Here is a 25,870-nt window from a genome sequence, read left to right on the forward strand (position 1 = left end):
ACTGAGGAAGGATCAGAGGAGATCACGAGCCAGATTTGTTTAACTTCCTCCTCCCCAGGGGCTCCCTCAGCTAATAGGGCTTGACTTGGTTTGAACAAGTCCTCTTCCTTTCCTGGTCCTGAAGGCTCATTGAGGGTATGATATGACCCAGGCTTATGTGTCAGGCAGACCTCCGGATTCCTGGCCCTGCCAATGACTGTGTGGGCAAGTCACTGAACCCAGCTGAGCCTCCCTTCTCCACCCATGAAATGCAAGTAGTGTCACCTGCCCCACACTAATGGCCTAGATGACATCACATGTGTTCCCTGGTTTGCAGTGTTTGGGCAAACCAGGTATGGGTCAGGCTTGGGGTTGGGGCGGGGTGGGGGGACGCAGTTCTTGTCTTGCTGCAGGTGCTGGGGCACTGGGAGCAGAATGGGAAGTTAATGGGCAGCCAAAGGGAGCAAACTCTCTCTGCTGTCCCAGACCAGCTTGACCCATGGCTCCTGCTTCTCTCTGTACCCTGTGCCCTCTGCCTTCGCTCTAGCCCCAGTACCTGGTGCACACACAGATTCTGCTCCAGCATACCTGCAGCTGTGTCCTTCCTGTTCACTGCATTGGGCTGCACACCTCCATGTCTCGTATTTCCTAGTTAGGATTCATTAGAAAGGGAATCTGATGGGCCAGCTCATCTTTTCACTCCGAAGACGCTGCTGGTGGCTCACGGATGGCTTTGCTTGGGTCTGGAGCATACCTGTGGCTCTGTCAGTTGTGGCCAAGATCATTTGGTACAAACTGTGACGTCTTGGGCAGCAGGGCCTCTGGCCCTTCAGATCCCTCTTCATTTCAAAGGTGCCGCAGGTGGTAAAGGGACACTAAGCACATTCCTGGCCCAGGTGTTTTCAGAGCAGCTCCTGGGAAGTAGGGTTTGTGACTATACTGAGCGCCTGCCCCTCCCTGAGTCCTTTTCCAGGGTGGCTGAGTGAGACAGCTGGATTGGAGCCCAGCATGTGACCCCCCCCCCCCAACTCAAGGAGCCCCACTCCCTTACACTCAGTTTGGAATTCAATCATGAGATTTTTCTCCCCTTTCTAGCCAAGAGAAAGGGCAAAGCAGTTGTCCTAGCTATGGAATATTAGCTTAGAAAATAAAAAGTGAGGTGCAGCTTCTGTGTAAGAAACACTAGAATTATTTTTTGCAAAAGAAGATAACCTTTTATCTTCAAGTTTCAGCATATTGATGATGAGCCTGACTATCCACATTATTCCAGTTTCCCTTTGAGAGAGGTCTTGTCAGTCAGCTTCTGGGCTGTGTGTTGGGACTGTGTTCCCAAGAGAAACTAGGGAGGCTCTTGGGAAGGACATGGTGTGGTTCAGAGCCAGCCTCTGCCACATGGAAAAGCTGGCCTTCTTACTTCCTTGGAACGACCTAGTGAATGTGCTCTGTGTCCCTAACAGATGAAGGAAATCTCTATTAACAATGTGATTCCTCGTCTTGCCAAGGATGTTCCTGGAACTCCACAGGGGCCGGGTGAAGGCACAGGAGGGTCAGGGCCCTAGACTCAGAGCCCAGGAGGGAGGATTGGCCTTGGAGACCAAGAGGTATGCTTCTATCTCTGAGCCACAAAGAGAGGATGGGTGCGGGCAGGGTTCACCCAGTGAATTCTTAATGCTGGCTGTGGGTTTCAAGTCACCTGAGAGCCTTTAAAAGCCTGAAGCTGAACATACGCCTACCTTATGGCCCAACAATTCCAATCCTAAGTGTTTACCCATAGAAATGAATACTTGTGTCCACAAGACAGGCACTGGAATGTTCATAGCAGCACTTTCATAACAAGCAAAAGCTGGAAACTGCCTAGATGCCCATCAATAGTAAAATGAATGAATCAAGTGTATTATGTTCATATAATGGAATTCCAAATACTAGTGAAAATGCACAGTTTACACTACGTGCAACACTGGATGAATCTCACAAATGCATTGCTGAGTAAAACACATAAAAGAGCATGTACGGTGTGATGCCATTCATAGAAAGTCCCCAATGAGGCAACGGCAGTCTGTGCTTTTGGAAATCAGGGTGATGGTTGTCCTTGAGGGTGGGGTGGGAGGGGGCAGTGAGACTGGGACGAGCAGGAGGAGCTTCTGAGGGGTGGTTTCCAGGGATGTTCTGTTTGTGAAATGCATTGAATTGTACATTTATTTTACATGCACTTTTCTATGTGTAAATTATACTTCAATAACATTTAAAATATGTAGTTACCCCCAGAGATTCTGATTTAATTGGTCTGAGACGGGACTTGGGCATCATTTGGTTATTTAAAAAGCTCTGCAGGTGTTTCTAATGTGTACCCAGCAGGCTACACATTAGTGTTAACAAGTGGGTCTCTTCTCTGAAGTAAATGGTGAGCTGTGTGCTGAGTGAGAGGTGGGGTGAGGTGAGGCAGGGGGAAGCTGGGGGAATTTGGAGCAGCACCAAGTCCAGGCCGCTGAGCCCCAGTGGCTGATGTTCCTTCCAGGACAGATGTCCATTCAGCTTTGACTCTAGATGGCTACTCCCATGGTTTCTGGGTTTGTACTCTCGGGCCTGGTGCTAAGACACAGCTCACTGTGCTGCGGCCCAGTGTCCTGGCTGACTGTAGGAGAGGGTGGAGCTTCCCTGGTCCTGGCCTTGAAAAGAGCTGGCAGGACCCACAGAATGCTCTAGTATCTCAGATGTCCATGAGGAGTCAACTTGGGAGAGAGTGGGTGCCTCCCTGGGGGAGGAGACATCCATGGGGACCCACCTGTGACCATGAAGGCCCAGTTGGCTCAGGCTGCTAGGCTTGGCCAAGCTTTCTGTTGCATCATCAGCCACGGCACTCCTACTGCCAGAGGCTTGGAGGAGCCCTGGAGGGAGGTTGGCCCTGGGGTTAAGAAGGGTCTGGTGTGGGGAAAGGGGCTGGGTAAGCTGGAGGAGTGTTGCTTGGGCATGTGGCAGCTCAGGGGGAGTGTGGCCGAATGAACACTTCAGTGGAGGCAGCAGGGGCCCAGCCTGTGCTTTCATCCAAATACCCCAACCATCCAGTCTGGGCCACTGTATCCTCTTCTATATGTCTCTCCCTCCCACCTGAGCCACCCCTTTGGTCAGTCAACCACACGAATTGAGTACCTTGTGGTGCTGGGCCAGGGTTGTCTGCCTACCAGCCCCCTTCCAGCTAGGGCTCCTGGAGGGCAGGGCCATCTGTGGATGACTCCCATCAGCTCCTGTTCCCAGGCCCTCCCCTTCCTGCTGGGCATCAGGTGTTCTCTGTGCCCCTTTATTTCCACTGCCTTGCTTCTGTTCTTCCCTCCTCCCTCTGGGAGTGCCATCATCTCTCTCTCTCTGTCTCCCTCACTCATTCATTTAGCAAACACTGGGTGTCTGCTGTATGCTGGGGATACAGAGATGTGTAAGACACGTGCCTGGTGGAGCTCAGAGACAACTGGGGGAGGCAGATGTGTAAACAGACAGACGTAGTCTTGTGTGGTAAGTGCTGGGGCAGCAGCGTGAAAGAAGGGACAAGGGACCACAGAGGAGGGACTGACCAGCTCTGTAGGGGAGAAACCGGGCAAGGCTTCACAGAGGAAGTGACCTTTGAACTGGAGCTTGAAAGACAACCAGAATTCCCCCTGGTACATAAAGCATGGGAAGGAATTCCAGGTGGAGCAGACATGCAGGGATGAAGGGTGAGGAAGCAGAGGGGTGAGGAAGCAGAGGGGCTCGGCTGAGCAGCATGGGTGAGGCTGGAACAGGAAGCAGGAAGCCCAGCTGAGGATGTCAGAGGGAACTAAAGAAGGAGAGTCAGCAGGAGTGGAGCAGGATCAGATCTGGGCCCCAGATGGCTCTGTTGGTGGTGTGGATGCGGGAGTGGGCCAGGTGTGTAAGGGCAAGGCTGGGGCAGGGTTAGTTAGGCTGTTGGTAGCATGCAGGAAAAAGACAATGGTGGTCTGCGCTGGCACGTGCAGCAGGAATGGAGAAAGTAAACAGTACATTGGTGAGGTTCTCAGGGCCTTGGGGACTGATTGGTTGTGGCGGTGGGGAGTAGCATGAGTCAAGGATTTAGGTAACTGGAGGATGGCGCCTTTCAGGGATGTTGGGTGCCCAGAAGGAAGCAGGTTTGGGCAATGATGCTGAGCTCACTTTGATGGATTCGTCTATGGGGCAAGGACGAGGTGTCAAGGTTAGAGATGTAGATTTGGGAGTGTCTGCCTGTGGGAGTATTTTGAGCCTGGGGGAGGCATCCAGAGCAGAGTGTACGTCAGGTGTCCTGCGGGGCCTAGTCCATGAGGTCTACAGGAGGCAGCTTGACTCTTGCATCTCTGGCTTCCCTGCTTACTGCCTCTTTCTCCCTCTCCTCTCTGCCTCTCCTTTCTTGATGGGCCTGGCTCTTCTCCTGACATCTCCTGGTGCTAGCTGCCTATCCCTGCCCTTTCAGCAGCCCCCCAGGCTGGGCAGGCCCCATACCGGGCTCATAGTGTGATAAGCTGAGTAAGTATTTGTGGAAGGAATGAAGGAATGGCAGGTGGCCTGAGTTCCCTCACCAGCCAGTGAGGCTTGAGGACAGAGCAGGCACCTGCTGTGTCCTCTGGCTAGCCATTCCTGCTTCAGACCAGGCTCAGCAAGGTGAAAGCACCTCATCTGAGTTTTCCAACCTCTACCCCCTTTAATGTCAAAGATACTGGGTGTCCCCTACCCCATCCCTCTCATGACAATAATAATATTTTTTGTGGCTTTTATTGAAAAAAACAGATATTGGGGGGCTGGCCCCATGGCTGAGTGGTTAAGTTGGTGTTGTGTGCTTTGGCGGACCTGGGTTTCACCAGTTCAGATCCTGGGTACAGACCTAGCATGGCTCATCAGGCCATGCTGAGGTGGCATCCCACAAAGCAGAACCAGAAGGACCTACAACTAGAATGTACAACTAGTTACTGGGGGCTGTGGGGAGAAGAAGGAAAAAAAAGATTGGCAACAGATGTTAGCTCAGGTGCCAATCTTTAAAAAGAAAAAAAAGAAAAAGAAAAAATAGATATGGATTTGAGGACCTCTTGATGTTAACTCCACAGTCTGTACGTGGATGTGGGATAGGAATGGACGGGCAGGGTGTGTAGTTCACAACTCACAGAGGAAGAGCAGCTAGCTCGAGGAACTCTATGTGGGAATGGACAGAGGCTGCCAGCAGGGTCGGGGGGCCCAGGCTGAGCCGTCCTGGTTCCCCACTTTCCAGTTCCCTGCTCATGAAGCCTCCTTCCTGGCTCTCTGGATGGGGTCCAGCTGGTCCTCGGGTACCCCTACCACCACCCCGCCTGAGAGGTTCCTTTGGTGAATGCTTGATGACCACTTCACCCTAGACCTTTTTATCTGGCATTGCTCCCATTTCTTTATTTTCACTCATCTAAACAAATGCAAACACTATAGGGGGGGAAGACTAATTATAGCAGAAAGTCTGAATTGAAGATAACTTTGAAAGCAGTGCATTTTGGCCACAGGGAGGGTCTCTGTACCAACAGCATTATCAGGACAGCCAGGAGGGACTGGCTCCAATGGATGGACATGAAAGAATGGCTTATAACCATCCTGTTGATCACAAGTAAAGGGATTGCTTTTAGTTTAAAAATATTTGAAAGTCCTGTGTTCCCAACTGACTCCCGTTTATTGTTTATTGTTTTCTTCACAGATATGCTGTGGGCAGTGGCCACAGCCTTTTGTTATTCTCATGGTCTGTCTCTCCTGCAGCCTCTGTTCTTTATCTCACTTACACTGTCTTCACACAGTCCTTCCTCAGACATGCCGAGTGCCTGCTGCATGATGGCATTGCACCGGGCTCAGGGGGTTCAGGGATGGAGGAGGCAGTCCCTGATGTCCTGGAGCCCCTGGAGATGGACAGTTAGAGCACACCACACAGCATGACAGTGCCATCAGGGTGCCATGAGTGCCTGCAGCAGGGTCCCCTCAGTAGGCTGGGGGAGGGCCGAGGGAGGGCTCCCCTCCCCGAGAAAGTCACATTTGGACCCAAGGATGAGTTTGGTTTGGAATGCATGCAGAGGCATGATTATGGGAGCCATGCAAGATCAGAGTCCTATGCAGTCAGTAAGGCTCAGCTTCCTTTTCTCCAGGAGCCCTTCTGTGACTCTTTTACTCCATGGGATCTGTGTGTCCTCTGAGCTCCTGCAGCCCTGACAACATGAATCATACTCTCCAGTGCCTGAGTGACAGGCTCCCTGCCTCTGAAACCACAGGACAAGCTCCTTCTCCTTGGGGTCCTGTTTTATTTCTGGTCCTCCAGACCGGAGTGTGTCCCTCAGCGGAGCCCACGCCCTTCTCGTTCCTGGTGGCCCAGTGGGCTCAGGGGCTGCAGGGCTCTGAGGTTTGACTTGGACCTCCTCCACCTTAAGGGCCTCTCTTATCAAAGCACTTACATTAAGTAAGGAGCAGAGAGAAGGAAGATAAAAATAAACACAAGTACAGCAACAATACCAAACAAAACTAAAAGACAAATGACAAACTGGGGAAAATATTTGCAAAAAATGATAAAGCAAGGATTAAATATTCTCAATAAAGAATTTATACAAATCAAGAAGAAAAACATGAGGATCCTTACAGACAATTCACAGATGAAATTCCAATGGTTAATATATATTTGGAAAAAATTGCTCAACCTACCAGTAAGCAGAAATAGAAATGAAACCAATTTATTTTCACCTATCAAATTTTCAAAGGTGAGAAAAAGACAATACCAGTCTAGGGCTTGGATGTAGCGAACGGGCACCCTCATATCATGCTGATGGACGTGTTAACTGGTATAGCATTTGGAAAGCATTCTGGAAGTGAGTCTAAAGAGTCTGAGAAAGGTTCATTCTCAATCCACTGATTTCACTTCTGAGATTCTATCGTGGGAATGGACAGTGACATGGGGAATTTCTCATGAAATCATGTTAAACAACAAAAGTAGGGCGTACAAACTGTGTGATATATAATCCTACTCACATAAAGTATATATTTATGCATAAATATTTTCTTTGGGTGATTTTTGTGGGCTTTTTTCCTTATGGGTGATTTTGATCGTCATATTTTATATGTTTCTCATATTTTCTATAATGAGCACAAAAAAAATGAAGAGGGAATGAAAAAAAAATCTGTGTGAAATGTGAAACAATGGAACCAAATAAACCCAGAAATTAATTTTGGGAGTCAAAGGATCAAATCACTGGCATAACTTGTCACTTTGCAAGATTCAGGAAATATATATTGATGTGTATACCAAAACCCTCCATTAGGTTGAGGGCAGAGGTCCCCAGGCCACGTGACTATAGCTGGGCTGATTTAATGGGTGAGAGTACCTGGCTCTGGGTGACACTGGGTATAGCCTGTCTCTTGGTAGGTCTCAGTTTCCTAATCTGTACAGTGTTACAGTGAGAGGGGGTCAGACTAAACAATTTCTGAGGACCCTGGCAGATCTTGGCTGAGTCAGAAACTCTGTTCTTGAAAAAGAGAACTTCGACTTGCCCCCGTCACACAGCTGAGAGGGACCAAGTGCTGGGATTTGCAGGCTCCTGGTTCCAGCTCCTTATCTGCTGAGAAACCACTGCACAGGACATTGTTACCTATTTGGGACCATTGCACTGCCTTGTCTTGGCTCTGCTCCTTGGCCAACCTCTCATCCTGTCACAGCCGCTGGGCCCACTCACTGGGGGGCTAGTTTGACTGCTCAGGCTTTATTGATTCCTAGTCTGCCTGCCCTGGAGGGACAGGAAATGGGAACCCCATGCTTTGGAGCTGTCTAGTGGAGGCATGAATTCAAGCCCATTTGGGATCCCCACTTGCCCAGGGAGAGGGTGCCTCAGGGCCCTCTCTCTGGGACATTAAAAAAAAAATATATATATATATATATATACATTTTTTGTTGTTGTTGAGGAAGATTGACCCTGAGCTAACATCCATTGCCATCTCCCTCTTTCTGTTTGAGGAAGATTGGCCCTGAGCTAACATCTGTGCCAATCTTCCTCTATTTTTTGTACATGAGATGCCACCACAGCATGGCTTGGTGAGTGCTGTATAGGTCCATGCCTGGGATCCAAACCTGCAAACCCTGGACCACCAAAACAGAGTGCATGCACTTAATCACTATGCCATGAGGCCAGCCCTTCTTTGGGACATTTTTGAGATGGTTTGGCTCTCAGGGCCAAGCTGCCCTGACTGTCCAAAGGTGATCGAAGCCACTTCCTGATGTGGAACAGCCCCTCCCCTCCCGGCCCACAATCACCTGTGGGCTGACTGGAGTCCACTCCCACAGCATCAACTGCATCAGCTCTCAGCTTTGATAAGGACTCCTGTGTTCAGTGACCTTTCCCAGAACCTGACAGTTTATGGTAATACTGCCCGGGCACCTCAGAAACTTCTTTTGCTTTCAGCTGTGAGCAAGTCTCAGAGTCCTCCCTCCCATGTACCTTCTCAAGGGTGGGGCTGGAGGCCTAACTCCGCCTGGCCTAACAGCTGCCTGGCGCTGGGGATGAGGTAGATTGATTTTCCTTCCTGCTCAGGTGTAAACTGAGCATCAGGCTTCCAGGAAAGACGGTGTGTAAGACTACTGCCTCCATCAGCTGCCCCAGGACCCCTGCCTGAGCTGCTGCCTCTGGACTGTGACATCTTCAGCCTTACCCTGCATAGCAAGGCCAGTCCTGGGTGGGGGCAGAGGCAGCTGCCCTGGGGCATGGTGGAGATGATAGGGAAAGGTGTCCTCAGGAAACCTCTCTTCCTAATGTGGGCCTGTTTCTCTTTAGCAGCAAACAGATGCATGGAAAGACGGCTTCTCTGAAGAGTCCCGAGTCCTGCACAGAGCAACTAGACAGAGTTCAGGCACCCCTGGACTCCAGGTGAGGCCACCCTCCCAGTCACCTGTACATACAGATTGTAAGTAGGAAGGCCTCAGGAGGTGACCTGTTAGAAAGGGGACCTTGAGGCTGAGCTAGGGTGTTAGGTCTGGCACAGGCTGCCCAGGTCCTCTTCCTCCCACTCCCAGGCCCGTCCCAGCGCACTGGGACCTAGCAGAGTCCAAGCTTCTCGGGTTACCAGCCTCCTCCCTGCCCACCTGTCCTCAGGCCAACCTGGCCGGGGCAAATGTTTGTGTTTCAGCACCACCCCTTCTCCCCCAACCTTGGTAGCATCCATCAGGTCAGGGGAATCTGCCAAGCTCCTCACTGCAGAGCTCGGCAGGGAGGAGGCTGCAAGGAGGGCAGTCCTGCCGGGATCATGGCCCATGACCAGGCCCCGGAGCTGTGAGTCTGACACCTCCATCTCACCCACTCCTCAAACAAGTCCCCATCCCTGTGCTTTCTGCTCATTTATTCTTGGGTCTGTTCTTCTGCTCATCCCCTGGCCAGAGAAATGGGAGAGTTTTTGACATCCAGGGTGGGTGGCTCCTAAGCATTTTTTGGAGATTGAGGCTCAGGTTGGGCAGCCGCTGATCACACGTGTTCAGGGAGGGCTCTCAGCGACCCCTCCTTGCATCCAGGAATGCCCTTCCCCAGAGTTGAGCTATGTGCTTACTGTGCTTATCACTTTGCTGTGGCCCCTGGAGAAGGGCCCCAGGCTCCAACCTCTGCCCTAAGCTTCTGGCTTGAAGCCAGGGCAGAACTGGCACTGAGGATACATGGGTAGGCCTTGAGGGTTCCTTGTTCCTGGAATGGAATGTCTCCTTTGCAGTCTGCACTGGCCCAAAGGCTCGAAGGGTGAAGAGATAAAGAAGTGCAGCCGAGAAGGGGTAAGTGTGTGGAGGCTGACTTCTCACTGCCCACCAAGGGAGGGGTCCTGGGCTGCCTGAACTCAGTGACTATTGGCTCCTTAGCCAAGGCCTGTCACCAGGAAACCTGAGTGAGTGTCCCCTCCTGGGTGGGAGTGGTGTGTTCCCCTCCAGTCATAGGCTGCCTATCAGGACCCAGCGTCACCAGGAGACAAGGTGTGCTTGGAACTCAGCCCTCCACGCCCATTGACTGCTTACTGGCTGCTTCATGCTAAGTCCCCGGGGGGGGGCCTCTGTGGCATTATTTCCTGGTGGCTGGAGCAGAGCCCCTTGGCGGTCTGATCTCCAAGGACTTCTCAGACCCAGCCCATGTGTTTGCAGACATCACTGAGTAAATACAACCAGCAATACCACAAGCTGTTTAAGGACATCCCCTTGGAGGAGGTGGTTCTCAAAGGTGAGCTGTCTCCCTGGTGTGGCTGGACAGGCGCCTCTAGCGCCCGAGGCCCAGTTCCTCTCCTCTGGAACCTCCAAAGCACGGTTTAGATATGGGAACTGGCTGCCCTTTGGATGTGGTTTGTCTTGTTTCTTCAAAAGTATGAGAAGGCTGGGCTGGTTTGGGATATGAAGTTGAATTTGTGAAGGGTCTCTTGACAAAATGTCAGGGCTTCCAAATCTAATTTCTGTTCTGCTCTTATCAGTGACTGTTCTCAGGTCTCTCACTGAGCATGTGGGAGCATTTGCACAATCAAGGCCCTCTCTCAAGGGCAGGGCAGAGCAAGGGGTTCTGCCTAAGGGAGTGAGAATCCAGGCTTAGGTGACCCCTTGGGGCATGGTCGGAGGAAGAGGAAATATTAGCAGTTTGGTAGGGTAGGTGGGGTCAGTCAACATTCTGAGGAAGGGACTCTTGGGATGCTGGGGGAATGAGTTGTTTGGAGCCTGGGATTGGGAAGGGGGATTCTGAGGAAGACCGTCCTTGAGCCTGGACTCGGGATTCCTGAGTGTGAGGACCCTGAGGCTTCCTGCTGACCTTGCTCATGGTGGTCTTCTTTCCTGCGACTTCCTAGTGTGCTCCTGTGCCCTCCAGAGGGACCTCCTTCTCCAGGGCCGGCTCTACATCTCCCCCAACTGGCTCTGCTTCCATGCCAGCCTTTTTGGCAAGGATATCAAGGTAGTAATGAGTGGTAAGGGCTGCCATAGCCCAGTGAAGCCCTAGCCCCCTGCCCTGCAGGCACACCTCAGGTCATGCCTGTCCTTCTGCAAGCTGGTGAAGCCTCTCACTGGTTGGATGAGCAGCTGTGAGGTGTCCCAACTGGTGTCCAGGGGAGTAACCCTCCCCCTTCCAAAACCGGGACCCTAATCTAGACTCTGCTTCTTGCCTGAACAGTTCACAGCCAGATTATCCTGCCTATGGGTGTCTCTGAAATGCCTTCAGAATCAGAGTGGCATGTCATTTAGGGGGGACCATAAGTGTGGCCAGGAGTTACGTCAGGGAACTCCTTTACTGGAATATGGGATTCACCAGAGCAACCACCCTTGGCCTCCTGGATAACAGGGTGAGAGCCTGGAGTGGTGTGTGCTGCCAAGGCTGGGGTTGGGTGCTGGGGATAACTGGAAGGGAAGCCTACATAAGAAGGTGGAATGTTCAGATACTCTCCCACATGGGGCCAGGCTTCTCCATGGTGTTCATGCTTGGCTCACTGCCAGCTGTGGCTGGGGCCCTATGCAGGAAGCAAAGGGACCATGTCCTTGGGAGTGAGTCCTGAGAGAAGCATGCCTCTCCCCACTCAGGTGGTCATTCCCGTGGTGTCTGTGCAAATGATCAAAAAACACAAGATGGCACGGCTCCTTCCTAATGGTCTGGCCATCACCACCAACACCAGCCAGAAGGTCAGTGAGTCTCTGGGCCAGCGCTCCCTTGTCAGTCTCCCCATCCCAGTCCCAGAAACCCATAGCCTGACTGTGGCACACTCTCAAGTCGTTATTACCCCACCCTCTTCTGTTTTCTTTCCATGTCCTAGTATGTCTTTGTGTCACTGCTGTCCCGGGACAGTGTATATGACATGCTGAGGAGGGTCTGCAAGCACCTACAGGTATGGAGTTCAGGGGCAGGAGTTGGGCTAGGGAGGCTGCTCAGGCCTGGAGTGGGGTCTTGAGACAAGTCTGTTGGGGGAGGTCGGCCCATCTCCAGCACAGGGAGAGGGGAGTACGGGCTTAGGCTCAGTGGATCAGAGGCAGTCCTTGGACTATGTGTCTACGCTTGTGAGCATGTCTCTTTCAGGCCAGTGGGACCTTGTGTGTCCCCACGTATATGCTCTCACATGTGCTTCCTCAGCATATGGATAGGCAGGAGCACGTGGCTGCTTCCCAATATGCCTACAACTCTCTCCGGCTCCTGGTGAGGAAGGTGGGAGGGGCAGCAGCATTGGGGAGTATATTGCCTTGGATTTGTCCTCTACTCCAGAATTAACTAAGGGGTTCCTTGGAAACTCTGGGAGCTATTCTCCATCTGACCCAAAGTGGCTTAGTTGGAGGCAAAGCTCTCTTGGAGAGTGCTAGCACCTCCCCATGCCTGACCTTAGCTGTTCCAGATAGACAAGTGACCCCTGTTCCCTTTTCTCCTCAGCCTTCCAGCAAGAAGAGTCTGAGTGTAAGAGAATTTCCAGAGGAACCTAAGTGCCAGTCTCTGGTGAGAGCTAAGGCTGAGAGCAAAAGCTGCTTCCCTGAGATCACCAGTGGCTCTGTGGTTTCAGGGCTTCTCAGGCAGGGGCCCACAATGCAGAACTGGGGCCCCAGGTTCAAGAGCCAATAGCCACACTATGCCAGGGGGGCCCTAGCCCGCCACACTCCATACCAAGCAGAGCTACTAGGTCCTGGGCAGATTTGCTGACTCTGAGCAGAACAGATGTCCAGCCCCCAAGAATACTGCCCAGGTTGGATTCCACACCTGTATGGACTCAGAGCAGTGACCATCCTCTTTCCTCTAGCGGAGTCAGGATGCCTTCAAGGGGATAGAGATGTCCTTGGGGAAGAACTCCAAAGGCTATCACTGTGGAACCCAGACAGACTTAGTTTAGATTTGCTGAGGTCCCAGCAGTTTGCTTAGCTGTGGGGGTTCTGGGTAAGCAGAGCTGAGTTTCTAGAGCAGAGATGGGGGGTGGAAATGACCCCAGGGTGCTTGAAGCCTCCTTCAGTAACTATTAAGTGTTTAGCCAAGCATGCAGCATGACGCAGTGGATAGAAGGTGATGTTCCCATTTTTGTTGATGGGCACCCTGAGTACCCCTGCCAAGGTCAGTGATGTGCTTAGCATTAGAGCCCAGATTTGAAGGAGTCATGACTTATCCCACCTAAGATATTTTGTGCTGAGCTTTCTTGGACTCAGTTGATCTGAGCATGTACCTGGGTTGCCTCACGTCTTAGATCCCAAGTGGTTCTACACTAGAAGTCTTCAAAGACATCACATGTTAACTGGCAGAGTATCTGGTCACTGCAAGGGAGCAGATAGGAGAGACGTGTGGATGCTATGGCAATGATTTCCCCTTTCCTGGATACCTGCTTTCATGCCTTGCTGGGTATCCATACTGGTAATATCTGGAAAAGCTTTGATGAACCTAGTGTGGGCCCCTTAGGGCAAGCAAGATCCCAAGGGCCATGGTGAGACAGCTTCTCCTGCCTTCTCTGCAGGAAGTCCTCATCCCCGAGATGAAATGGAGAAAAGTATGCCCTGCATCTGGGTCTCTGTCCCTCCCAGCCAACATCCCTTGTGTCCCTCGGGCATCCATGGACTCCTCGGACAGCTTCTTTCCCTCCAGGAAGCCTCCAGGGTCTGGTGAGTTCAAGGGGCTTGACAACAGCAACTGTGTGCAAAGACTAGGCTTTCCCTCCTCCTACTTTTGCAAACAGAGATCATCACAGCCCGCAGGGCTTCTGAGAGCTGTTTCTTTCTTTCTCCAAACCGATAAGGGCAAGCCAAGCAGCTTCGGAGAATATGGGGAGGTGGGCATGCCCTGTGTTGGACTGGGGTCCTGCCTGCCCCGGGAAGATGCCCAACTGCTCTCCTATTGCAGAGAAGGCTGTCTGTGAGGAGGAGAAGCTGGAGGAAGAGCCCAGGAGTGAAGGGGAACTGAGGCTCTGGGATTACCTGCTCCTCAAGATCATCTTTGTGCTGTAGGTGACTATATTATGGGAGGGGAGCAAACTGATCCGGGTATCTGGGTGTTTGGAGCAGGGGCCTTGGTGTGTGGGGAGGTCACTGTCCAGAGCCAGGGGAAGGTTCTGAGTCAACTGCAAGCTGCTGGCTGGTGTCTGGAGGCCACATGGCAGACCTTCTATAGCAAGACAAAGTATCTCCAGTTTTTATTGTTACAAACCAGCAATTTAGGGTTAAGGCTGTGTGGTGGGGAGGGGCAGGGTATGAAACTGTTGAGAAAAGGAAAAGTTGCACAGGACTGGGGAGAGGGAGGGCTGGCAAAATTGGATAGGGCCATCAGATAGACTAGGGAAGAGCCATGGCCTTACCACTGCTACCCACCATTAGGACAGTTTCTGGAACCCCAGACTTGTCTGTAATTCTGCCTAAGGACCAGTAGGGTAGTGAGCATGGTGGGACGTTTTATGAACAGCCAGTCCCTGGCTTCCCTTCACCTAAGCTCATCACCTTCCTCTGGCTCTGCTGGCTGGGTTTTGACTGTTAACCTCAGCACTTGCTGGAGAAAGGGGCCTACTTAGTGGTTAATCTTAGTGGCCTCCCAGAAGAGGCACAGGACCAAGGTGGCTGGTCAAAGGGAAGGTGGGCTCAGCTGAAGAACCCAGAACTCCTGCTGGGCTTCGAGGACACTTCCATGGGAATGAGTCTCAGGACCTTCATGAGGCCTCTGGGAAGAAAGATGCCCAGGCCTGAATATAGCTGCAGGGCAAAGGATTCTTTAATTCTTCCAACTGCAGGAGTAGCTTAGTCATTACTCCTATTTTTGGTGAGCCTCGAAAAAGGTCCTTTTACTAGAAGAGAGATTCAACCCTTTCTTGCCCCCTCTTTCTCCAGGATCTGCTTCTTGGTCATGTCCTCATCCTATCTGGCATTCCGCATCTCCCGGCTGGAACAGCAGTTATGCTCCCTGAATTGGGATGGCCCAGTCCCTGGGCACAGGTGATCCCCTTTCTCTTCCCTAATGCCTCTGGGATTGAGGGTTAAGGACAAGAGCCAAAACCTACGGCCAGGCTGCTTGTTACTCTGGCTGGACTTGGCCCTGCCCTTAAGCTGGCGTGATGGCCCTGAGCAAGGCTGGGCAGAGTGTGCAGGTTACACAGATCCCACCCTGACTCACTCTTACTGGGGGAGAAAGGCTTCACTGACCTACCTGCCTGCCTTCTACGCCCTGTCTCTGATCTGGGCGTGTCTCCCATGTGCAGGTAACAGCCAGCTGGCCTTTGTTCCGGCTCCTCCAAGAAGAATGCTCTAGGTGCTGAGGTTCTCCCTACGATCCCCTCGGTTTATGCTGCTGCTGTGCTGAGACTGAGTATGAAGGAAAATATTCCAGATCCCTCCTCCTCCCCACAGCTCTTCTCCCTCCTTTAATGAGTGATCTGAAGTACCTGTTTACAAAGCTCCTACAATTTTGGGACTCAGACAAAAAGCCAGATTTTTGGAAACAGCTGAGGAATTCTGTATACTAAGCTTCGGCAACCACTTAAATGAAAAAAAATTGTTTCTTGGAAACAGTTCTGGCACACAGGCAGAGCACGAAGGGCCACCCCAAGAGAGGGCCATGATTTGATACCTGGAATGTGGCTCTCTGTCACATGGCTCACTCCAGTGGTAGGACAGGGGCCAGAACCCATACCACCAGTGTGGACTCTGCTCTCTCCCAACATACTGTGCCCTCAACTTGGGCCCCTGAGAGTCCCTGTTCTGGGGCCCAAAGGCTTCTCTTCAGGGAGCCAGGCCCCTATCAGGCCTGGAGGGACGTAGGGGCAGGCTATGTATAAGGAGAGGAAGGCTTGTGGCCAGGATTCCAGTAAGAATGGAATGTTCATGATCTGTGCTGAGGCTCTGTTCTGGCCCCTCACAAGGAGGCTGGCTGAATCTAGAGGACACTACCCACAGCAGGAGACAGTGGCAGGGGCTGTAAAGGAGAACAGAGGTCCAGCATTCTGTGTCCTCAGCTGCCACTTCCTGGTGAGATAGGTGGATCACTGTGGTCACAGACCTGATACTGGATCTTCTCTTGGTGTGCTCAGACATTTCCAACGTGCCCTAGGCGGGAAGGAGGGGTTGGAAAGGGTGGTGGCTCTGATTTGAGGTCTTGCTCTGTACTCCCTGCCTGACTGCCTGGATTTCAGGCAGGGCCAACTGCAGCCTGTTGGGGAGGCTTGGCTAGGCAGCTGGGCATGATGGTGTTGGGCCACCACGGGGCAGAGCTCACTCATGTCACCTGCAGTCAGTGTGTGGCAGACCACGAACGAGGGTCCTCCACTCCATGGGCTCTGTTCTCTATAAATAAAGTGGAGGTGTCCAAAGCGGGCCTAGTCTAGTGCAGGGACCAGGCCAAGGAGGTCTGTCTGATACCTTTGGGGATGAGAGCGGTAGGGGATGGAAAGAGTGGACATGGTGGTGGCTTTGCCTTAAGAGATCCTTCTCTTAGCCTTCTCTGTCAAGGCCTTCTCTATTCCAAAAAGCGTCTCTGTGCCTTAGAACTCTGGCCTGCTCTCTCTGGGACTCATCTTCTAAGACAGTCCCCTTGGAGGTTCTGGAAGGGCCTTAGTGAGGAGGCCAGATATCAGGGAAAGTCTCTGGTGATGGGGTGGGTGGTGTCAGAAATAGCCACTGTTTTTCCCTCTTCAGACACCTGAGAAGCTAACTGGGGAAACATCCAGGGGAAATGATTGATTGTGGAGTTGCGATTGTCTGTCCTGTTTATGACAAAGCCAAATGAGGATTGGAAGGACTGAGAGTGGGTGATAACTCCCTACGCTCAGACTGGAGGTCTCTTCATCCTGTCCTCATCCCAGATTCTAGGATTAAGCTTAGAGCCTGGCCTTGTGGGTTGCTTGCACCGAATCTGTATGTCTCAGGTGAAACTCGCTGTTCCATTCTCCCTACAGTGCCACACTGGATGAATGCCCCTCCTTTTTTTGGGAACAAGTCCCCTTCATCACTCCTTTCCATAATATTTTCAGGGAAATAATCCTACTTGCCCCAGCGGCTCCCCTCCCTGGTCCTTGCTGAAAGGCAGGGAGAACAGATCCATTCTCTGAGCCTTGCTAGGTTGAGCCAGAGGCCATAAGAGGTGCCAAGTCGTGGGTGGCTGTGCCAAGATGCTGGTGAACCCAGTCTCCAGCCATGCCCGAGACTCAGAAAGGGGAAGAGGAATGCTGTAGGGTATATATGGAGGCCCTCTTAGGGTCCAGGGCTTTGAGTGGTATGAGTGTGCCTGTCCCTCTGGAGGGTCCTCTTTCTGTTTCTCCCTTTTGTCCCCCAGCCTAGTCCTCTGCGGCCAGTGTACCTTCTGTTGTGCTCATTTATAAACTATGTGTATTTATACAGACCTGCTTGCATTGGCTGATGCTCCTTTAATTCCCTCAGAGTCTGGTTCAACTATCCTTGGGTTGTTTCACTATGGCATTGGCCTTTGAAAATATTTTTAAATAAAAAATTTGATTTTTCTAGTGTCCTGTGGTATGGAAAGTTCATTTTTATCTTTTGACCACTCATTAAAGGTACTGTTATGTATTTGGCACCAAGGAGACTGATGGAGCCCAAGTCATTCTCAGAATCCCAAGTACTCTGCAAATCTTCATGAACTTCAGCTGAGCTAACTCATACTTCAGGCATATGGGGAAGGATAAGGATGGCCACAGCAAACCACCACAGTCTTCTGCCTTTGTTGGGCGGACACTGAGAATGCTTTCTCCATTTCTCCTTTTCTCCTGGGCAACTCCAAAGCAACGTCCCTGGTTTAAATAGTACTGTGCTTCTGGTTCAAGAATTAAAGTCTGGAGGTTAGAGCCAGAAAACTCCTGTGTCCTTTTCTATGACATTGAGCCTAGATTAGGGAGGTTAAATTCCAGTTTGGGCAACATCACCTTTCTTTTCCCTAGGATGCCCCCTCTAGTAGTGATTCATTCATTCAGTAAATATTGAGCCCAGACTATGAGCCAGCTACTATGCTGGGCATTGGGGATATAGCAGTGAACATGTCACGCAATATCTCTGCGTCTCCATGGCACTTAAGTTCCATGTAAACATAAGTTCCAAGTAAATATGTAAACAAGGTGATTGCAGATTGCAGTCAAGTTCTATGAAAGAAAGAAAGAAACAGTAATATGAGATAAACAGAGAGATGGCTTTAAATTGGTGGGCCAGAAAGTTTCTCTGAAGTGACATTTAAGCTCGTGCTTAAAGGATGAGGAGCCAGTTTTGGGAGGAGCTGGGAAAAGAGCATTCCTGGAAAGTGGATCAGCAGCTGTAAAGGTAGGAAAGAGGGCCTGTGTCTCTGAGGAACAGAGAGCCGGTCTGCACGACTCTGGATACTAATCAAGTGGGAGAGTGACATGAGAAGAGGCTGGAGAGGTCAACTCAACAACAACAAAACAAACAACCTATTTAAAAATGGGCAGAGGACTTGAATAGACATTTCTCCAAAGAAGATACACAAATGGCCAACAAGTACATGAAAAGATGCTCAACATCCCTAGCCATTAGGGAAATGAAAATCAAAACCACAATCAGATCCCACTTCGTTCCCACTAAGATGGGTACTATCAAAGAAACAGAAAACAACAAGTGTCGATGAGGATGTGGAGAAATTGGAACCCTTATGTATAGTTGATGGGAATGTAAAATGGTGCAGCCACTGTGGAAAACAATAAGGCAATTCTTTAAAAAATTAAACATAATTACTATATGATCTAGTAATTCGTTTTGGGTAAATACCCAAAAGAACTGAAAGCAGGGTCTCAAAGAGCTACATGTACACCCGTGTTGATAGAAGCATTATTCATAATAGCCAAAAGGTGGAAGCAACCCAAGTGTCTATTGGCAGATGAATGGATAAACAAAATGTGGTATATTCGTACAATGGAATATTACTCAACCTTAAAAAGGAAGAAAATTCTGACACATGCTACAACAGATGAACCTTGAGGACATTATGCTAAGTGAAATAACACAAAAAGACATACTGTAAAATTCCACTTATGAGGTACTTAGGGTAGTCAAATTCATAGAAATAGAAAGTATAACGGTGGTTGCCAGGGGCTGGGGGGAAGGGAAATGAGAGTTACTGTTTGGTGGGTATAGAGTTTCAGGTTTGCAAGATGAAAAGAGTTCTGGAGATGGTGATGACGCTTGTACAACAATATGAACTACATACTATGGAACTATGTGCTTAAAAATGATTAAGATGATAAATTTTCTGTGTATTTTACCACAATTAAAAACAAAGAAAGGCTGGAGAAGCAGGTAGAAGGGAGTTTGGATTTTATACAATCCCTGGGTACTGCAGCTCAGATCTGAACGTTTGGAGCTGGTAGGATCAGTGGTTGCTGAAACCAAGTGCTTTCCTTTGCTGGAAGAAATAAACATGGGGATGTAATATGGTCTATAATCTACATATGCTAATATACCACCTTTTCACTATTCCCAAGGACCCGTTCATAGCAGTAGCATCAGAGAGGGTATATAATCTTAGACATATTTATATTTTTAGTGGAAATGAGCTAACTTTATAAGGGAGAAACAACTGCCTTAAATTTGGGGGAATGAAGGGAAATATATATATACAATGCAGGAGCCTCAGTTTTGCAACGTGGGCCTTAGCCAGATGAGAAAGGGTAATGGGAGGGGGAGGAGTTCTAGTGAGAAGGCCATTCAGGAATGAAGGGAGCTCCATGAGAACTGCATCCCGTTGGAGACATCCTGGGAGTAAGGAACTGCCCCGACCCTCACTCCCAGGTGCCCAGCCAGCCACCCAGCCTTGGCCCTCCTACCTGATGGCCATGACATTAGGACCACCCATGGAACTGGGTGAGATCCTAAATCTGAGATGCTCCTCTCCTAGCTGCTGGGCCACAGGATCAGGGCATCCAAGGGCAGAGGAACTTCTCAGAGAAGGCTCTCCTATTTGCCTCAGGCCTGGAACTGAGGCCAGATCTCTAGGCTGGTTATCTCTTTGAGGGGGAAGAGATGCCAACTGGGCCACTAGGTGGCAGCAAAGTCCAGCAGGAACTAGAGCCGAGGAAGTGAGCAACACAATTTATTCTTTCTCAAAGGTCCCCCTGTCCCCTTGCAGGTCAAAAAAGGGCCCAGCCCTCATCCAAGTCCAGTGTACGGCCTATCCAATCACAGAAGGCACTCTCTGGCAGGCTCACATGGCCATTTCTCCTGTCTCCTTTGGTCCTTTCTCTTCTCCCTTTCCCTCTTCTTTCATACCCGGGGGAAAGGTCTGAGCTGATTCTGAAAGGAGAGCATTCCCAAGGGATCTCCAGACCTTCGGAAGGTCAGGCCAGTAGGAAGGCAGAACTGGCAGGTGTGAAGAACAAGTGGGGGGCAGGGAGGAGTCACAGGGGAAGCTCGGCCTCACTTCCAACAAGGGCGCAGAAATCCCAGGCTTTCCCCATGATCTGCCCTCGTCAGTAGCATCTTCTCTTACTCAGGACACAAAATTACAGAAACCTGGCTCCTGCAAAGTGTGATTTCAGGAGGCAACAACACTCTTTCCCCTCCTACCTTCCTCTAAAGTGCAGCAGGTGGATCCTAGAGCAGGGAGGATTAAAATTTAATGGTTATACATGTTTTGGCCACTGAAAGTGAGAGGGAGGGGGGTATTTAAGCCTCTGAAATGCTAATCCAGAGAAACCTGAGTTCATCCATCTGCATGCTTGACCTCCACAGAGCCAAGGAGCACCTGGCGCCCAGCAGGCACTGCTCGCTGGGCTTCCTTCGTGTTGGCAGGGCTCCTTGCCTTTCTGGAATGTGTGTGTTCCTTCTTGTTTGCCACTCAGTGCCTGGCCCAAAGCCAAACCTGAGCTGCTCGGAATACCATGCCCCACTCACTTCTCCTCTCACAGGATCGGAGACAAGGCTCTCTTCCGCCTGAGAAAAGGCCAGGCCCTTGCTGCAGCCTCATCCCATTGGTGCTGACTTCTCTACAGACATCAGACCCTCCAGTGGCTAAGAGCAGAAGCACTTTGGGAGGACGCAGCTAGGACCCCAGCAAAGCAGACTGTGGCATATTGACGTCTTATCCTATTGGCAGCCTTCTAAATTGGGCCAGAGTGGGCAAAGTGTTACTCATAAGCTGTTCATTAACTTGCTAAATGCAGAAAGGGTGGCTTAGGCACCACTTTGGGAAAATGTACACCCACTGCTCCTGGATTCACTGTAGCATGAAGGTGTGTTATCTGGTGTAGGATTTCTGATGGAAGTTTTTTCTCTATTGTTAGTTCCAAATACCAGGCTAGTCTGAATGGTATGCTCTCGCCAGTACATGACTACATTTAAAAGATTTATTAAGCACTTTGTATGGGTTCCTGGATGTACACGTATATAGATACTAGAATACTATAATTTTCTGAGCACTTAGCTGGGTACCAAGCCCCAAACAAGGTGCTTTTTATACTCATTTGACTCTCAATACAACAATACAGTTTTCACACTTTACACTGTGGAAACTGAAACTAATAGGCCAGAAATTCAATACAGACCTCTTCAGGGAGTTTACTGAGGAGACAAAATAGAGGGAATAGCTATATAACTGTCTAGACATGTGAGCCCAGGACAAATACAAAAGGGAGTGCAACAGATGGACTCACTGGCAGAGGGGTGTGCAGCATGTGTGGGCTTCAAAGAATGAGTAAGATTTGGATCAGAGCAAAGATGTGGGGATGATCCTCACAAAATGTGTGTTCGGAGGGTAACATTGGTAAAAGGATAGAAGAAGAGGTGCAGATGAAATCTTGGGAGAAGCAGAATTCCTTCTGAGGAATGGATACATAAGTGGGCAGAATCCTTCAGGATCTCAGTGCCAGGAAAGGAGGGAGACTTGGTATTTCAGGCAATGAGGAGCCACTGGAGCTATCAAAGCTTAGGAGCAATGGATAAATTTAATTGTGTAGGAATATTGGTTTGGCAATGGAGAACAAGGTAGATTAAAAGTCCAGGGGAATAGTCTAGATCATGGTTTCTCAACCTCAGGCACTACTGACATTTTTGGCTGCATAAGTCTTTGTTATGGGGGTTGTCCTGTGTATTGTAGGATGTTTAGCCACATCCTGGGCCTCTGCCCACCTGATGCCAGTAGCACCCCCACCCTTGGTTGTGACAACCAAAAATGTCTCCAGACATTGCCAAATGTCTCCCGGGGGTCAAAACTGCCCCTGATTGAGAATCACTGTTCTAGATGGCAGGAGATTAGGGCTTGGACCTCAGAATATTGGCAGGTACTTTCCTAAGCAACTGCATCAGTCTATCGACTTTTAGAACAGCTGACAAAAAGAAAAATGGTTTCCTTGCCACAGGAAATTCATCATGCCAAGGAGCTTAATGGGCTAGAGAAAAAGGCTTCAGAATTAGATCATTCTGCATATTAGAAATCTCTAGAGGGTACTCCAAAGCTATAGATAATGTGCTCTAGACTCATTAGCAAGAAAGTGGCTGATATCAGGATTTCTCTCTCTCCTCCCCACCCCCACCCAAGTCAATAGTCCCCTTTGAGTAAGGAATGTCCAATTTGTCAGGCAGACAAGGTCCTGATCTGTAATTTTGCTGGGTTTACATGTACCTTTCTAAAATTTTGTTTTTGGCAATTGGTAGAGTGGATGGATAGAGCCTGATCTGCCAATGAAGAGCTATGATTTACCAAGATGTATTTTTGTCTAAAGTGAAGTACAGCCTGCTTGCCAGCTACTTATTTTTGTAAATAGTTTTCTTGGAATACAGCCATGCCCATTTGTTTATGTATGGTCTCTGGCTGCTCTGGAGCTCCAAAGGCAGAGTTGAGTACATAGTTACAACAGTAATCATATGACCTATAAACCTATAATATTTACTATCTGGTCCTTTAAGCAAAAGTTTGCTGGCCCCTGATCTGAAGGAAATGCCTGTGTTGTACAAAATTGTAGACTCGGAAGCTCATTCTCATCCCAGAATGAGATTCTGGAGATGACGGACTTTATTTTTTCATTCAAATAATTATCATTGAGTGCTTACTATGGGCTAAGCACTGTGCTAAGTACTTGGGATATATTAGTGTACAAAGCAGATAAAGATCTTTGCCTTCATGGAGCTTATATATTCTGGCAGGGGGAGGAGGAAGATTAGCAATAAGCAATAAAAATAATAAATTATATATTATGTTAGAAGGTGATAAGTGCTAAGGGAAAAAGAAAAAAACGTAGAGCAACAAAAGAGGGATTAGAAATCCTGACGGGGAATTCCAACTAATAGAGGGTGGTCAGGGAAGGTCTGCTTAAGAAGTTGATATTTACACAGATTTAAAAGAAGTGAGAGAATAAGCTTTGTGGGGCATTCCAGGCAGAGTGAATAACCAAAGCAGAAGGTCTAAGGTGAGAGGGTGCCTGGCTTGTTCAGGAATAGCAAGAATGCAGGTAGAGTTGAAGAGAGAGAACAAGGGGGCTCTGGACCAGGAAACGAAGTCAGAGGTGATGCTGGGGTGGTGCTAGGTTGCGGGGGACCTGGAGATCATATAAGACCACTGTAAAAAATCTGGCTCTTATTCAAAATGAAACGGAAGCAGAGGAGTGAATAATAAGCTTTTGTTTTACACATGTTAAAAGGACCACCCTTGGCCGCTAGGGAGAGAAAGGTGGGAGCAGGGAGATCAGTTAGGAGGCTCTGTGGCGAGCCAGGAGATATGATGGTGGCTCTGACTAGCATGGCCGAAGTAGAGATGGTAAAATGGGCTGATTCTGAATATATTCTGAAAGTAAAAACAGCAGAATTTCCTATCAAATTAGAGATGGAGTAGAACAGAAAAGGAGTCATAAAGGATGATTCCATGTTTTTTGGCTTGAAAGGATGAATAGAATTGCCATCGACTGAGAATGGAGAAAGCTGTGAGTGGTGGAGTTTTTGGAAGGAAGATCAGAAATGTAATATTGGACATAAGTTTGAGATGAGTTTTAGACATCCAAGTGAGTATGTCAAGTGGGCAATAGGCTATTTGGGTCTGGAGTTCAGGAGAGAAGTCTGGGAGATATAAATTCAGGAACTGTCAATATATGGATGGTATTTAAAAGCACGAGACTGGATGAGATCACCAAGGGACTGAGTGTCGACAGCGGAGAGGATGGAGGACTGAGCCCTGTCGCACATGGTCAGTGCCACAGAGATCAGGAAGAAATGGAGGAACCAGCAAAGGAAACCGATGAGTGCCTGATGAGGTAGGAGAAAAACCAGAAGAGTTTGGTGTTCTGGAAGCTAATTACCACATACCAAGGAGGAGACTGAAAAATGCTGCTAATAAATCAAATTTCTCTTACTGTGGCTCAACAAAATTTTTTTCTTGCTTGAATGTAACCCAGAAGTTTCCAACCTGGACAACTCCAAGCAATTTAATGTTTAGGAGTCATTCTTTCAATACAAAAATGGCCTAAGCCCCATTTTCAACCATTGTAGGAAGTCCTGAGACCTCAGTTTGTCCAAGGGTTTCCCAGGTTGCTTCTCTCTCTCCTGGGTCAGACCATGATGCAGCCTGCTTGCCTACTGCTTTTCCTTTGGCTATTGCCCTCTTGCCCATGATGTGCCACTTCTCATCCTTCATTCCTCCAAATGATCCACCACTAAGACGGCTGGTGTATCCAAATTGCACAAAAGGTTTAGAGTTAATGGAAGGCACAAAGAAGAAAACAGCTTCAAATTAAATGCATACATGACTGCTTATAGAAATTTAACAGCCATTCTCTACTCTCTCAGGAAACTTATCATTGCATGTCCTCCAGTAGGCCCCTGCCTCCTGCCATTTTTCTGGTATGCATCCCATCTCAGTTCTTTTCATCAACCTCCCTCCACTTCTTTCTTTCCTAGGCCTCATTCTCTTTTTCTAGGACATTCAGTGAAAATTCAGATTGCTTTCATTTTATTATTTGGAGTAACTGATCTCTCTTTGTATCCTCCGGGCCCACCCAGGCTAAACCCAGGAAGTTGACCTTTCTCAACCAAAAAGGTCCTTCTAGATAGTTACTTCAACAAAACAAGCTCCCTAGCAATAAATTATGCCACACTCCTGAAATCGGAAAGGCTACATTCAGTTTTTGTTTTTAATAGCAATTTTTCCTTTACGGTAAATAAAACAGAAAAAAACACATTACCATTAACAAACAATCAGGAGACAGTATATTATGGTGGTGAAGAGTACAGGTTCTGGAATCAGTATGCCTACATTTAAATCTCAACAATTGGGGCCGGCCAAGTAGCGCAGCGGTTAAGTTCGCACATTCCGCTTCTCTGCGGCCCGGGGTTTGCTGGTTTGGATCCTGGGTGTGGACATGGCACCACTTGGCAAAAGCCATGCTGTGGGAGGCGTCTCACATATAAAGTAGAGGAAGATGGGCATGGATGTTAGCTCAGGGCCAGTCTTCCTCAGCAAAAAGAGGAGGATTGGCAGCAGATGTTAGCTCAGGGCTAATCTTCCTCAAAATAAATAAATAAATAAATAAATAAATAAATAAAAAACCTCATCAATTTACTTCTTAACTTGGGCAACTCTAAGCTTCAGTTTTCTCATCTCTAACAGGGGGACAATAATAGTATCCAATAATAGTATCTACCCTACGGATATATGGTGATTATTAAATGGGAAAATTCACATCAAATCCTTAGAAGTCCCTGGCACATAGAGAGCTCAATAATTGTGAGTTATTATCTATTAAACTTCAAGAAATAAATTTAAACAAGTATAAAACCCAACGTTGGTAGAGCTACATGGAAGTATACATAGGTTTATATTGTACATTTTTAATAGTACTATACCTTGATTCTTTCTTTTGAGAACTCTCTGGCTATCTATATGAAGGGATATAAATTGCTTATATAGTTTGATAACTCAATTCCAGTTTTGTATTCCTCAAGGAGATAACTGGAAATGAAAAAGTTATTTATGAAGAGGGTTTGCAGCAC

The 25,870-nt window shown here is 49.0% G+C and overlaps 1 protein-coding gene across 19 annotated transcripts in view; it reads left to right on the plus strand.

Moving 5' to 3' along the window:
• Positions 1-24,234, plus strand: part of GRAMD2A (GRAM domain containing 2A) — a 43,639-nt gene extending 19,405 nt beyond the window's left edge. For 3 of the 19 annotated variants that reach the window (XM_070576387.1, XM_070576419.1, XM_070576442.1), the window contains exons 2-12: positions 8,775-8,867; positions 9,697-9,754; positions 10,115-10,190; positions 10,801-10,904; positions 11,525-11,623; positions 11,755-11,826; positions 12,360-12,422; positions 13,420-13,564; positions 13,803-13,902; positions 14,777-14,881; positions 15,145-17,403. In XM_070576387.1, coding sequence (XP_070432488.1) covers positions 8,775-8,867; positions 9,697-9,754; positions 10,115-10,190; positions 10,801-10,904; positions 11,525-11,623; positions 11,755-11,826; positions 12,360-12,422; positions 13,420-13,564; positions 13,803-13,902; positions 14,777-14,881; positions 15,145-15,148 — 919 coding nt within the window. In that variant the 3' untranslated portion in view covers positions 15,149-17,403. Of the gene's footprint in view, positions 1-8,534; positions 8,666-8,774; positions 8,868-8,990; positions 9,270-9,696; positions 9,755-10,114; positions 10,191-10,800; positions 10,905-11,524; positions 11,624-11,754; positions 11,827-12,359; positions 12,423-13,419; positions 13,565-13,698; positions 13,903-14,776; positions 14,886-15,144; positions 17,404-20,802 lie in introns of those variants that run through there. The other 16 variants (XM_070576374.1, XM_070576379.1, XM_070576383.1 and 13 more) reach the window with 11 other exon arrangements.
• The last annotated feature ends 1,636 nt before the right edge of the window (positions 24,235-25,870 follow it).

Source organism: Equus przewalskii, chromosome 1 (assembly GCF_037783145.1).
Source record: "Equus przewalskii isolate Varuska chromosome 1, EquPr2, whole genome shotgun sequence".
Classification (NCBI taxonomy): domain Eukaryota; kingdom Metazoa; phylum Chordata; class Mammalia; order Perissodactyla; family Equidae; genus Equus; species Equus przewalskii.